This window comes from Nuphar pumila, chromosome 7 (assembly GCF_984573655.1).
Source record: "Nuphar pumila chromosome 7, dmNupPumi1.hap1.1, whole genome shotgun sequence".
Taxonomy (NCBI): domain Eukaryota; kingdom Viridiplantae; phylum Streptophyta; class Magnoliopsida; order Nymphaeales; family Nymphaeaceae; genus Nuphar; species Nuphar pumila.
The window spans coordinates 127,107,114-127,122,402 of NC_143255.1; the positions used below are offsets into that span (position 1 = coordinate 127,107,114).

Sequence of the window (15,289 nt, forward strand, 5' to 3'; positions counted from 1 at the left end):
GGTCTTATTATATATCACCATAACCAGACCCTATAGAGTTTTGTTCGGGTCGGGTCCAGGTAAACCCGACCAGTTGACACCCCTAGTTCTCACACACACATGATATGCGGCCATGTCTTTATATCCTAGTCTTACAAAACTCTCATGTCATACCAAGTGTCCATATTGCATCCTGTACCCGTATCATGTCTATTGACATAAGTTTTTCTTTGATTTTGTCTTAAAAAATAAACTAATAATTTTTTGGTAACTTAGACAAGCGCAAACATGATATCTAAATAAACAGTTGATTTTTCGACCAAAGTAGGGTTGTTAAGGTTAGTTTTGAATTGGATCCTGGACCTTAGTTTGGATACTTTATTTTTTATATTTAGTTTGGATCACCAAGATCTTATGAAGAAGGTGATCTGTAACATTGGAGATAGGGGTGGACATTGGGTTGGTATTGGCGAGGCTGATTACGAGCCTATAAAGACCCGGCAAGCCCAACCAATACTCAGGCCAAGAAAATCCCCACTGATGCAGGAGCATAGCAGAACACCTGGGTCTATAAGGATCCATTTTAAGTGTTAGATTTTTTCTAGATCTTTATGTTTGGATATTGGATTTATCCTAGATTCAAAAGTAGGACTAAAGTTTTATTTTCTTTAAATAGTTACGTGAGGGATCTGAGAGATGGATGATTGAATATTGTTATTTTTTCTAATTTTTTATATTTTTCATTATTTTCTTGCTTTTCTTTGATTTTCGTAAAATTTTTCTGCGGATCGAGTTTATCACCGACCCAGATATAATCAAGTTCAGGTTGAGCCCTTATAGATAATTGGGCCGAGCTGGGCCCGACTTTGATCGACCCTTGGCTGTAGAAAGCAGTCCGAGCCAAGCCTATCTCGGGTTGGGTACCTGGCCCAATGTCCAACCCTTGGTCATCAATAAGTGGAATACAATTTATTTAAAAATTAAACAAACAATAACGTGTCTCGTGTCCTTTTAGCCGTATCATTGTGGCGTAAGGGCTAGGGCTGATGCGTGTGCCTGGGTGCGGTGGGTCGCCAAGATTTCACAGCTGGGGGTCCGCCGGCCCTCCCAATAACTTCTGCAGCCCTCTCTCTCTCCAAAACGCACACAGAGAGATGGTGGGTTGCCTCGTGGTATTGTGAAGAGTGCGATGGCAGTCACCTTGGGCAAGCTCACCATCATCGTCGGTGCAGGTATCTCTCTCTGTTTGATACTTTTTCTTTTGGGTGGGGTTTGGTGGGTGGGTGGGTGGTGGTGGTGGTGGTGGTGGTGGTGGGTGTGGGGGATGAGTTATTGGAACGAATAAGATCCTGGAGCTATTGAATGAACGATGGCTCTGTTAAACTCGCGCTCTTATTTTGGGTTTTTCTCGTTGTTGGTTGTTAACTGTCTTGTAACTTTTTTTTTGTGCTTTTCTCGTTGATGATACATTTTTGCAGTTGTTGAATCGAATACAGTGTTTCTCTGTTGAATCGCTGCTCTCTGTTTTGTTTTGATTGTTTAGTTTGTTGGTTTCGCGATGGGGGTTTTATAATTGGATCCTTTCCTTTTTCCCCTCGTTTCTTTTTTTTGAGAGAGAGAGAGAGAGTCGTTGGTTTCATCGATTCGTGAACGGAGTGCCACCAAGAATTTGCGCTTCAAAGGAATTGGAGTTATCCATAAGAACCCTCTCTCTCCCTTGTTGGTGGAAAAATGCCTGAATGAAACTCATCTTTTGCCTTTACTTCTGTTTTTGTAGGTTTTCTTGGATCAGTGCTTGCAAAGGATGGTGGACCCTCCAAAGTCTCGGACTTTTTTTCTGGCGCCCTGAAGGTACCCATTTCAATTGCATCAAAAGATGCACTGCCGACTCGAATACTTGAATCCCAACGATATAGTGTATTTTAGATTAATTATAAAATAGATAGTTTGTGAGGCCAGTTCGACCTTACGTAAATGATGTAATTCGTTGGACTCTTTTGTGTAGCTATCAATGGAAGCTACTGGTTTCAATTGCATGGAGATAATTTCATCTTATATTGACAGCAAAAGTTGAATTCCAACAAGATAATGCATTGGAGATCGATCATGGTTATGCGATAGATAGTGCATTCCATTGCCACTTTGGCTTGGATGTAATATGCCATATTTATTCATGTAGCTACTGGTAACTTCTGATAAAACATAATGATCGATAGTTTACGAGTTTTAATTGTTTTCATCTGTATAATACTGTGCTTCATTAGTAACTTTGTGAATTTCCTTTGTAATTGTTCTCAAACTCAAGCAATAATGCATGTCGTGCTCTCAATTTGTCTTATACATACACTTAAATTACATTATTCACAAGCAGTTTGGATCTCAAACTTGTGTCCTGCAGGTGCGTGAATATTTTGCCTATATAGCCTTCTTAATGTGGAATGTGTTGCATAAAACTGATGAATATAGTTCCTTCTTTGATCACCCGTATAGCAAACTTTTGATGAATTTCTCATCAGTCAATGTTCTAACTTGGTATGCTTTGTTTTTTAGATTGCCTTCAAGCATCTTCAGCAGGAGGATTCACCATCAAAGGCCAAGCCACAAAATGATTCTCTGATGACACAGGTTCCTATTTTCACTTGAGATATTATCACCTCTTGCAATTTGATTAGATTTTGTTGCTTATGATTCTGTTGTTTTCACAATTCTTCTCGTTGCATAGAAAATTTTGTTGCATGGATTAACTCTTAAGAAAAATATTCTTTACATTTTTATAAACTTTTTTTTCCAGAAATTTTTGCTGCATGGTATGACTCTTGGCTAAAATTAGCTCTTTGCATCTCATAAACTTTTTCACAATGATGTGATTTTCATTTGTTTCTATAAGAAGCCTTGTAACCCAATATTGGTGAATGATTCTTTATGCTTAAGCTGAATATGCTTGTTCTTTGGTGTACCTCTATTTTAAGCTTAAAAGCCTTATAGGTCTACATAAAATCTCAAAGGTAGTTGAAGTTGCATCATTATATCTTTGATGTTGGTCTTATTTGACCGACTTATAGCCAAGCTTGTAGCAGGAAATGATCACATTGAACGTAAACCAGATTGAGAAGAGATGGAGACTGATTCAGTTTTTAGATGAGACTAGAATCTTATTTCATACAGTTCTTTGATACAACAACAAACAACAACAACTACGCCTTCATTCCAAAACAATTGGGGGTCGACGATATGAACCAACAAAGAAAATCATTTTGGGTCTTCCACATGAATCCTTCTCCTCCATTCATTTTTATCCAATGCCATGTCCTCGGTGAGGTTCAAAGCATTCATATCCTTTCCTATCACCTCCATCCATGTCTTCCTAGGCCTACCCCGACCTCTTTTATCTAATATATTTTCCCATTTCTCCATCCTTCTAACTGGAGCATCATTAGGCCTTCGTCGAATATGTCCAAACCATCGTAAACGATTCTCTCTCATCTTATTTTCAATGGGTGCAATGCCTACCTTCTTAGGTATCTCCTCGTTCCGAATCTTATCTTTTATTGTATTTTCACACATTCATCTCAGCATACGCATCTCAGCTACACTCATTTTTTGAATATGATGTCTCTTGGCAGCCCAACATTCCGTACTATATAGTAAAGCGGGCCTAATAGTCGTCCTATAAAACTTTCCCTTCAACCGCAATGGCATTCTACGATCGCACAACACTCCAGTTGCACTCTTCCATTTCATCCACCCAACCTTTATCCTATGATTTACATCTCCATCAATTTCTCCATACTTTTGAATGATAGATCCCAAATATTTGAAAGAATCATCCACCAGTATTTCTTGCTCACCAAGCTTCACTACACTCCCATCACTACTTTGTTGCTTACTAAATCGACATTCCTTGTATTCTGTCTTACTCTTACTCAACTTAAAACCTCTTGCTTCCAATGTCTGTCTCTATAATTCTAACTTAGCATTAACCGCAGCTCTAGACTCATCAATCAAAACAATATCATCAACAAACAACATACACCACGACACATTTTCTTGAATTGATCTCGTAAGCTCATCCATCACTATAGCAAATAGGAAAGGGCTTAAAGCAGATCCTTGATGTAACCCAACCGTTATAGGAAAATTGGTTGTCACCCTTCCACAAGTGCGGACATTGGTTACTACTTTATACATATCTTTAATTATACTAATGTACTTGAGAGAAACATCTTTCTTCATCATTGTCCATCAGAGAACGTCCCTAGGTACTCTATCATAAGCCTTCTCCAAATCAATAAAAACCATATGCAAATCTTTGTTCCTCTCTCTATTTCTCTCAATAAGTTGTCTAAGAAGATGTATACCTTCCATAGTTGATCTTTCAGGCATAAAACCAAATTGATTCTCCGATATCATGACAACCTTCCTCAACCTAGACTCAATCACCCTCTCCCAAAGTTTCATAGTATGAATCATGAGTTTTATACCACGATAGTTTGTGCAATCTTGTATATCACCCTTATTCTTATATAGAGGCACCAAAGTACTCTTCCTCCACTCATTAGGCATCTTATTTGTCCGCCAAATCTTGTTAAAAAGATTTGTCAACCATTCTAAACCTTTCTCTCCCAAGCATTTTCAAGCCTCGATAGGTATACCATCTGGGCCAACTGCCCTTCTTGATTTCATTTTCTTCAAAGCCTCTGCAATTTCTTTCTTTTGAATCTTGTGCATGAAGTCACAATTCATCTCATGAAAAGGAATGGAAAAGTCTCCAAGATCTTGAGCATGACTTTCATTAAATAGCTTATCAAAATAATCTTTCCATCTCTCCTTAATCTCCTCATCTTTGACTAAAACCCTTTGCGTTTCATCTTTGATACATCTAACCATACTCAGATCCCTCGATTTTCTATCTCTCATCTTTGCAAGCCTATAAATATCCTTCTTGCCCTCTTTGGTATCCAACTTGTCATAAACCTCCTTATATACCTTATCCCTCGCGTTCCGAACTACTTTTTTAGCTTCATTCTTTGCTATCATATACTTTTCCAAATTCTCATTATCACGATTTTTACTTAGATTTCTATAACACTCTCTTTTAACCTTAATAGCTAATTTGACATCCTCGTTCCACCACGATGTATCCTTACCTAGCGGTGCACCGCCTTTAGACTCACCCAATACCTCCTTAGCCACCTTTCTCATGCCACCCGCTATCTTATTCCACATAGATTCTGAATCCTCCTCGAGACACCAATCAACTTCCTTAACTACCCGCTCTACAAACATTCCTTGTTTAGCTCCTTTCAGTGCCCACCACTTAATTCTAGGATCTATTCTATGTCTATCCCTTTTGCGGCATTATCTAATTCTAAGATCTAAAATTAAGATTCTATGTTGTGTAGCTACACTTTCTCCCGGTATAACCTTACAATCGATGCAACAACCCCTATCTCTCTTTCTAAGTAGGAAAAAATCTATCTGACTCGTATTAACCCCACTTTTAAATGTTACTAGGTAAGACTCCCTCTTCCTAAACCAAGTGTTTGCTAAGATCATATCATAGGACAAACCAAAATCTAACATCCTTTCTCCACTTTCGTTTCTTTCTCCTATACGATAGCCTCCATGAATACTCTCAAATCCATCCCTACTAATGCCTACATGCCCATTAAGGTTGTCAACGACCTAGCAACCCTTGCCCATTTATCACTACCTCCGGGCCTATAGAGTACAACGCGTCGCTCAGTAGGGAACGCCCCAACTAAATTCTTATATTGGTTCATATTCATAGGGTATGAGTAAGTTTTTATGCTGGCTGTCACAGGCCTACCGCAACCCTCCTTTATCCGGGCTTGGGACCGATAGTGTATAACTAAACAGTTATACACAGGCGGAGTTCATACAGTTCTTTGATATTTTCTGAAAAAGGAAAAATTTCTTTTGTTGCTTAAGAGGATCTGAAATCTAGTAATATGTCTTTTTATGATGTTTTTTGTTAATAATGGGTCAATATGTTCATGACCTTCCTGAAAGATGACATCATGGTGCCTACCATATCAGTCCATGTCTTAGAGATTCTTTGGATTTTTAATGAACTATCTTTTGATCAGTAATCTACTGATGGATTTCCCAGGAGAACCCTCATTTGATGAGGCTTCCATCACCCTATATGAAATCCCGAGTTGATGTCATTTGATATAATTTCATTTTCACCAAATTAATTAAATATTTAATTTGAAGGTCTGAAAATCTTTGCTACATTTAGTAGGTATCTACTGTTAAATTTCTAAAAAGAGCAGATGATGGTGGTGATGCTATCATCAAAGCGGGCAATAGATTAACCATCGATTGTTTCTGATATATTTTCACCATTAGGTATTTCAGAAGGCTATGTCACAGGGATTCGGCCAGACAGGTGCCGCACCCGCGTCGACGCAACGCGGGTGCCGGTGCGGCACCCGGTGCGGCACCCGGTGCGGTCAACCTGACCCTGGGTGCGGTCAACGCACCCAGGGTCAGCGGGACCCGCGCTGGGCGGAACCCCCGGACCCCCTGCCACACACACACACACACACACACACACACATATATATATATATATATATATATATATATATATATATATATATATATATATATATATATATATATATATATTCTTTTTTTTTTGCTGCACCCCCGCACCCAATGTTTTTGAAAGTGCCGCACGCCCGCACCTGCACCCATGTGACATAGTCAGAAGGCATTTGAGCCCATGCTGAGTTTTGGTAATGATTGCCATGAAAGTTGTTGAAGTGAGAGACATAGCAGTACATGACATAGGTGTGGGTGCGGGTGCAGATGCGGCACTTTCAGAAAACGTGTGTGTGGGGAGGGTGTGTGTGTGTATATATATAGTTAGTCTTATTTTACACTAATAAAATAAAAACAATTGTTATCAATTCATCATCACCCAAACTCGGATTAGGAGTGGAGGAAGAGGAAGAAGCGCTAGAGAGGATGAGAGTGAGAGTTACCTCGCTGGATACTGCACGCCGGAGGGAGCTTGTGCTGAGGAGGAGTGCATAGGGGAGGAGCAGGGGGTGTGGGGGTAATGATGTAGAGAAAAAGCCCACAAATGTTACAAGCACAAACCACTAAGGGCACACAATCACATGCCAGTTAGGGCACAAGTACAAGAGCCACTAAGGGCCAAAGAGTGCACACAAAAACACTTGAAAAATAAATAATTTATTGAGGTTGAAATGCACAAAAAATGCATGCATTACAAATGGGGTAGGTCCCCTTTATATACAAAAGAAGGAAGCACGCTAACCATTAGACTAGTCCTAACAGCTAGTCAAGGCTGTTCAAAACCCAGCGAAAAAAAGGAAAATACAAAAAATATATTACAAAAAATATGTAATATATGAAACAGGGGGATTCGTGCCCTAACCCCTCTTTTTGTGTGTATTTTTTTAATACTAAAAGGACAAAAATAGACTAGGTCAATGTAGACTAAATTGATTTTTGGACACAGTCTTGGGTGCAGGCTGACCCACACCTGCGTCGCACCCGTAGGATGCAGTAGGCTCTATGAAGTGCCCATGTGACACAGATGAGATGTTTCTTGGGCACAACAATAATTAATGAGAGGAATTGATTGTGTTATGCCTTCTCCTGTAACTTTTCTATTCCACAACATTAAATAAATAAAACCTAAGGAGAAAGAAAAAGAGCAATCAGCCTTCAAGCTTATTGAGAGCAGACAAATCTTGGAGGAAAAGGATAACGACACCCTAATTAGTGGTTGTGGAGACTATGCAATGTCAAGATAAACTTTTTTTTTATATGATTTATGTGAGTAGCAAAAGCATTATCAGTGTTTTCAAATTTGCTCAGAAATTGTATCAAAGTCTCTAGTGGCCTTAATTTTTGTTAACCAGATTGGATTTCATGAAGATCTTTTACTACCACATTTTTATAGTGGATTTGTCCTCTTGTGGCCACTATTTTTCTTGATTGGACTGATTCATTTAAAGCCTTTCTTGTTACCTTTTCTAAACAGAAGTTTTTCTTATTTTTCAGAAACCTGCTGAATTTTTGGTCATTAGGTTGTTTATGCTGAAGGCTGAGTCTAAATTATTTCAATCCAACACATGGATTGTTGGTTGTACAATCGATCATTGGATGTCTTCTTTGAACTTCTGTGGGCATCAACTCCAATCACTTTAATGACTGTGAGAAGTGACATGCTAAAGTGAGCTACTTGCTGGCACAATGGAAGTTGGTTTCAGACTGTCAACAGTGTGAAATTAAACATATAATATGTGAAAAATTCAAAAATATCTTTTAAATTTTAAGAACGTACTTCTCTGAGTGACTTCATATGATTTTCAACGTCTTGAACACACTAGGGTGAAGAATTGTTATTTGACATCCTGTTGTCAAATGACATATGTTTACTAGTGCAAGTACTTGTTTTCCATTACCTTGCCCGCCATTATTAGCGGTACTCTCAAATCTATCTTGCAGTAGCCTGAACATAAGATTTTCCCTTGATAGCGCATACTGATTTGGTTTCTGCAAGTGACATATTTGCATTGCATGATTTTTTTGGTGTAATTTTCTCTTCATCAGTTTCCTGCAGGTCGCACCAGATATATTCAATTTTATGTCATGGAGTTGTGCTGAGAAATGCTGCTATGTTGCAATTATGCTGTTTTTTGCAGGTAAACAGTTTAAGAGCAGAGCTTCAGCAGTTTGCATCTTCAAGATCAGTTACAGTTATAACTGGAAGTTCTAGATCAGGTTCGTAAATTTGCAATCTTGACCAGGGTTACCGGAAGCGCCTAGCTAAAACGGGAAGCGCACTTCCCCGAAGCGCGCTTCGGAAGGGCGAAACGTCGCGCTTCCGAAGCGTGGGGGGAAGCGTCCCCTTTTTTTGGGAAGCGCACTTCCCTTTAATGGGGGACGCGTTTCCCTTTAATGGGGGACACACTTCCCTTTAATGGGAAGCACGCTTCCCATCACGCTTCCCCCACGCTTCCCCCTCGCTTCCCCCACGCTTCCCCCTCGCTTCCCCTGTTTTTTTTTCAATCTTTTTGTATTTTTTATTTTTTTCGCTTTCCCCTCGCTTCCGAGACGCTTCCTAGGTCGCTTCCGAGACGCTTCCTAGGTCGCTTCCCGAATCGGTCCTAAGTGGTCCCACGCTTCCCCGCTTCCTAAAATTTTGAAAGTGCCTCGCTTTCCGCTTCCCGTATCACTTCCCGCTCCCGCTTCCTCAACTGGCAACCATGATCTTGACACATATTGATGCACTAAGGTTCCCAATCAGGGAAGTTGCGCATAGCTAGCTTCAAGTGATAAGTAACATTGTAAACAATAGCATTGCTGTTTGCTCACCTTTGATAAATAGGATTCAATAATTACTAAATATTCAGAGTTTCTTAGTTATTTCAATCTTTTTTATGTTAACCAACAAATTGCTTTGTATGATACAAATGGAAGGTACCCATGTTTCTATCAAGGAACATAATTAAATTTGTTTTCTTTGTGCATTGTGGTGTTGGGTGTACACAACCTCTCTTGCATTAAGTTTTTGGTTTTGGTGAGGTTGGGATCTTTGAGGTCCTTGGCAAAAACGTTAGCCGTCTAGTCTATACTGTTTGCGGCCCTTTAAACTCATTAATTGATGGAGTTGTTCCTTCCTGCTTTTAGGATGTTGTGCACTCAACAAGTTAGATTTGGTTTCTGGCACTTGTTCAAGCTGAAATTTGGCAGAGGGTCTAAATGGAACACTGCTTTCTGACTCCCATGGATCCACCCATAGTGTAGTGCCTTACTATATTTAGATGCACAGTATTTCATGCATGCACACACAACCACACAGAGTAAACCTTGATTACATATAAGTGGTTTTGCAACATAAAGTAATCACTGTGTTTGGATTGCAGGCGCTCAGACATATGCCACGCCTATTCTTGTTGTTGGAGTTGTGGGATATGGCTACATCTGGTGGAAGGTACAGAGAGAGAGAGAGAGAGAGAGAGAGAGAGAGAGAGAGAGAGAGAGAGAGAGAGAGAGAGTTATGCCCTTGTATGTACATGACAGATCATCTATGCTCTACTGTTTTCTGGCCATGGTGATGTGGTGATGCTGAAAGACAGTGGGTTGGTAGTTGGTACCTTTTTGAAGGGTGAAGCTTTCTCTCAATATGTAGCCTTGCCATGGCCAAAAAGTCAGGGTAGCATGCTTTGTTTGCATTGTTATCTAAGTCACAGGGACTCGGCAAAAGGGCCCTCACACCCGCTGGTGTTGATGCGGGTGCCACACCAGGTGTGGCAAACACGTCACAAGAGAGAGAGAGTTATCTCAGATCTCAAAAAAAAAAAAGGTTGTCAAAGGAAGGAAGATATGTGGCCCTTGTATTGTCGCATCAACTATGACACTTGTCATCCTCAACCAGCTGTAACCTGCCTGCCTTTAATGTTTTTTCTTTTTGAAATTTAAATCAATAACAGCTGGAACCTCAGATTTCTTTTTTTTTAATAGTTTTTCTGTGAAGGGAAAGAAGAGTTATCTTTTGTTGAAATTTACACCTTCTGCTTCTCCCATATCTGGACCTGGGTCTGTTGGGTTTACTTTGACTTAGTCAGATTCAGAGCTGGGTCAAAGTAAACCCGGGTTTGATATATATATATATATATATATATATATATATATATATATATATATATATATATATAAGTTTTTTTAAAGTGCCGTATTGCCGCACCTGCACGTGCACCTATGTGACATAGGTCATTATGTTTTGGATTCATTTTAGGCCTTCTTAATGAATCGAACTCTCCTCTCTTTTGACCGGCATGGGACTGGCCAAAAATTGATAGGGTGGTGGCTTCTAGAAAACACTAGGGTGTGTCATATTCATGATTTATTAAAGTGTACAAGACATTTTCTCATATTACAGTGGACTAGGTTTCTGCTACTATTTGTTGTGGGCAATTTTGCTGGATTACTATTTTTATGTCGGATTTTTGTTTGCTTGTTGGATTACATGATGTGGTAGCTAGCCAAAAAATGGAGTGTTTTTTGCTCAAGAACTTGCCTGGCAGGGAAATAGCCCTTGGTGGGTTCAAAATGACAAATAATGGTCCTCCAATTAGGATATTGCCTCTTACCGATCCAACTATCACATTCAACCCTATGTTCTCAGTTTTTGGCCAATAAACATTAGTTTTAATATGACAACAAACTATTAGATTTCTTTACCTTTTATGAGATTATGGTGCTTTTCTAGACTCAAAGTTGAAAATGCAATTATTTAGTATATTGAATATTTATTGCTGATTTCAGGTATATGTGTGAGTTAATTGATAGAAGTTCTTTTATACAATGACTACTTCACATAATTTCCACTAATTGTTTGACCTTAGAACTCCTTTTTTAACATGAACCAGGTAGTAATGGTGCTCAAGAATTTACCTATATATTGATGAAAATATGCTTCACAAGTCTTGTTTATCTTTATTCATGCTTGAACAGGGGATCTATTTGACAGTATGAGCTTGCTGCTGCAAGCCCTTTGTTTATTTGTTGTTGTTTGTTATTGTTGATGCTTGCTAGTGTTCTCAATTGTTCATGTTTTCATGCCTTCCCTTCTTTGATTGCCCATGATTTGTCATTTAGTTAAGATATGATAGTGCAATTCCATTTGCAAGGACCTAACAGTCCTTTGCAGGAATCATGGCAGTATTATTTTGACATTGGCAATTCAGCTTTGGTCAAAGGAAAACACTGACGTTTATATAAATAAATTAGTTCCTATTATTCTGCATTAATTTCTATATTTATTGCTTGTGCAAATTTTTGCAGGGTTGGAAACTTTCTGACTTGATGTTTGCCACAAGGCGCAGCTTCACTGATGCTTGCACAACCATCGGTAAACAGCTCGATCAAGTCTCATCTTCTCTGTCGGTATGGTTTCCTTTAAATCTAGAGCCGCAATTTCCTTGGAGAAACTATGTCAACACTGGATGTGTGTTCCATCCATGTGTCTAATATATTAGATTGCAACACTCAGGGTTATTCATGCCATGGTATCTAATTGTAGCTTGTGGCTAATGGACGATGAAACTCATGAAACTTCCAAATAATAATTTCAAATAGCATTTCTCCTAGTTTCTGTCTAATGGTGGCCAGTTAATAGTCGCATGGAATTTGATGAGTTCAGATGCATCCTGGGTTTTAAAACCACAAAACTGAGACAGGTGATGTTATCTGATTGAATCAAAGTCTTCAAAGACTGAACTGGGCAAGTTCCAATTTTGTTAGATTGGGCTGTGTTCCAATATAGTAACACTTTGCTAGAAGTCTGCTGATGTTTGAAATTCCAGCAAGTTCAAAACAACCATTCTGTCGATCATGAATTCTTTTGTCTCATGGTACTAAAGCTGTATCCAGCATTTCCCATTTCCTTTTTATTTCTTTTTTCCCCTGCTGGAGGATGGAAAAACTAGCTTTACTATCTAAGAGGTTGAAGTAGCCATTGGGCTGAAACCCTACCAAAGTGAATATGGAATTCTCTAAGTTCCTTATTCCACCTAATAGGATTAACTGACTTTACTTAACATGAGAGGCTTCGTGCAAAGACTGATGGAATCAGAACCATTAAGTAGGAACTTTGTGGAATGATGGAAGGCTCCCAAGAGACAGCTGCACTGTGAAGGAGTTATGACTTAAGATCCATCATAAAGGGAAGAAATACATTTTAGTTAGGTCAATTAATTTATGTTGGAGTAGCTGATATTACAACCTACAACAATGTGTTATGAGAGGAATTTCATAATAAATTGGCGCAGAGGATTTAGGAAGACCACATGCTTGCTAGGGGAAGTTTCAATCTAAAGTATAGAATGAAGTAGTTAGAGCACAACAAATTGTGAAGAGATGGTTTGTATCTCTCTCAAGCTCTTCACTTTGTCTTCTGTTCAGAAGAGGATTAAAGAAAAATATCCAAGCTGGGTAGCGCAAGTGGAATGCTAGCTTTTCCCTGTCCTTGGTCAATTTAAACACATTCCGTTTAACAGTTATGAAGGAGGTAATTTCAACATTCAACAAGGAGGAAGGAATTTTTGCAAGAAGGGTTTAGCCATTAAAATTCCTTTTTCAGTTATTTTCTGAATGAATAAAAAAAGAAATAAAGTTAATTTTCATTTTCTTTTGTTAATTATTTAGTTGCCAATTTCTACCAGCTTCCAATAGCACATTTCTTTACCATGTCACATGTATTTGCAGGCAGCAAAAAGGCATTTATCATCAAGAATTGACCGGGTTGATGTAAATTTGGATGAGTGTGCTGCATTGACTGCTGCTACCAAAGATGAGGTATGAATTGCTCGAGTCCTTTGTGCTCTTGAATCAAATATCTCATTCTGTGCTTATCAGATTGTGGATCACTAAATATTCCACGTCTGTGATGATAGGTTTCTCAATTGCGGGGCGATCTAAGCACTTTCGTTGTGGACATTGAATCTGTTCATCGTGCTGTCCAATGTTTGGTGTGTTGCTGTCTTCATTCTACACGTTTAAGTTAGTAGTTAAGTATTTTAATGATGACAAGTGTGCTGATCATCTTTGTCTGCCTGATTATCAGGAAACAAAAATTGGCAGAATAGAAGAGAAACAGGTTCCATTTCTGTTGAATCATCATGTTCTTAATGGAGATTAGCAAAAGTTAATGCTTTACAACTTCCACCTAAATGTGTTTCAGGATTTCACAAACAATGGAGTACATCAATTATGCGTCTTTGTACAGAAGTTGGAAGAAAGAAGGCATGAAGAACTAATTCAGGTCTGCTGTTTCTTTTCAAATATTTTGTAGGAATTGCTCTTTGATGATTCCTGTGCATGGTTGCAAGGCTGAGATCTAGTGTGTGTGTGTGTGTGTGTGTGTGTGTGTGTGTGTGTGTGTGTGTGTGTGTGTGTGACCATAGATTCTGCATAAACTGGCAATTTATTCTTCCTGGGTTGGTGCCCAAGTGGTCCATGGGGATGGACTGTAAATTTGTTGGCACTATGTCTGCACTTTTTCTGAATCTGCTATTGGAACTCTTCAGGGATCACCTTCCAACTCATCAAGGCCGGCTCTTGAACCTCCTCCTGTACTCTCATCGACCTCTAGGGTAAATATTACTTTGGTATGTCTCCATTATGTTATGCTTCCTGCTAAAATTTTCTGATTTGCTTTGTAATTTTTCTGTTAGACTATATCTTTGCCATCTCCAAGGCTAGCACTTGAATCGGCATCTACATCTGAGGATACTCCAAAGGTTAGTAAACACGTTTACCGCTTCTTCTAGACTTGTACCTTCTCATGGTCAAAGCTACTGACTACTTCATTTTCAGGTCTCTCGGCCTTTGCAAAATGCAACTTCTGCATTTGGTCTAAAGGTTGTCCTAAACTGACGAATACAATATTTTCTCTACTTGCTTTTTACTTCCACACATCAATGGTTTACTTTCTACCTACATGCAGGAAATTTCAGATTTGACAAAGGCGTCAGAGTCGGGATTTCCAAATGGACTCCTTGTTTCAGAATCGCCTAGCGATACACCAAGTTCATCCTCAAGTTCTAACCGTTCAGGATGGAAGTTCCCTGGTTTGAATGCATCATTCCTTACAAGAACTCACAGCGCTAGGTACTCCTTCAAGTAGCATACGTATTGCTGCCCATTGTGGTTAACCTTGTCATCTGCTGTCAGCTTAGCCAGGAATTGCTGCATTCCGAGTACAGGGTTGAATTTTGTAGATTTGTAGTTCATTCAGTCACACTACAATTTATGGTACAGAAATGCATCATGATGTTAATGCATTCGTAAATAGGTAAGTTAGATATAGAGCCATGAAGAGAAAGAACAGAAGGAAAAGAATGATCAGAGAACTTCTAGATATCCATTTATTTTCTCATTGCACCATAACCAGGAGATGTGGAAAGGCATAATGATGTTAGTGCATTCCGTAAATATGTAAGATATAGAACCATGAAGAGGAACAGAGAAGGAAAAGAATGATCAGAGAACTTCTAGATATCCATTTATTTTGTCATTGCACCATAACCAGGAGATGTGAAAAGGCATAATCACCTACTCTGTCACTCTGGAAAGTCTTAGAACGCGAGGCATGAGGAAGTTTTGTTACAACTATTGTTGAGAGCTCATCTGAGATAACAATCAGAATTTCGTCAAAAATTTTGTTTGGAAGCGCGCATAGGTATCATCCTTAAAGCGATTGTTGCCCCGCTAAAACCGTGTAGAAGTGCAACTCCAC

At 39.0% G+C, this 15,289-nt stretch overlaps 1 protein-coding gene across 6 annotated transcripts; it reads left to right on the forward strand.

The window, feature by feature from the left end:
- The first annotated feature begins 1,111 nt into the window (after nucleotides 1-1,111).
- LOC149833422 (uncharacterized) lies at nucleotides 1,112-15,036 on the forward strand. Of its 6 annotated transcripts, none has more exons than XM_090015111.1 (14): nucleotides 1,112-1,211; nucleotides 1,757-1,830; nucleotides 2,530-2,604; nucleotides 8,691-8,769; nucleotides 9,915-9,982; nucleotides 11,836-11,937; nucleotides 13,258-13,347; nucleotides 13,446-13,520; nucleotides 13,616-13,648; nucleotides 13,733-13,813; nucleotides 14,079-14,159; nucleotides 14,226-14,291; nucleotides 14,368-14,412; nucleotides 14,498-15,036. In XM_090015111.1, exons 1-14 carry the CDS (start codon nucleotides 1,169-1,171, stop codon nucleotides 14,675-14,677), a joined length of 1,092 nt encoding a protein of 363 aa, XP_089871237.1. In that variant the 5' UTR covers nucleotides 1,112-1,168; the 3' UTR covers nucleotides 14,678-15,036. The 6 variants fall into 6 exon arrangements, with proteins under 6 accessions (XP_089871237.1, XP_089871238.1, XP_089871241.1 ...); XM_090015112.1 differs by having other exon boundaries at nucleotides 14,079-14,144; XM_090015115.1 differs by having other exon boundaries at nucleotides 14,508-14,636.
- The last annotated feature ends 253 nt before the right edge of the window (nucleotides 15,037-15,289 follow it).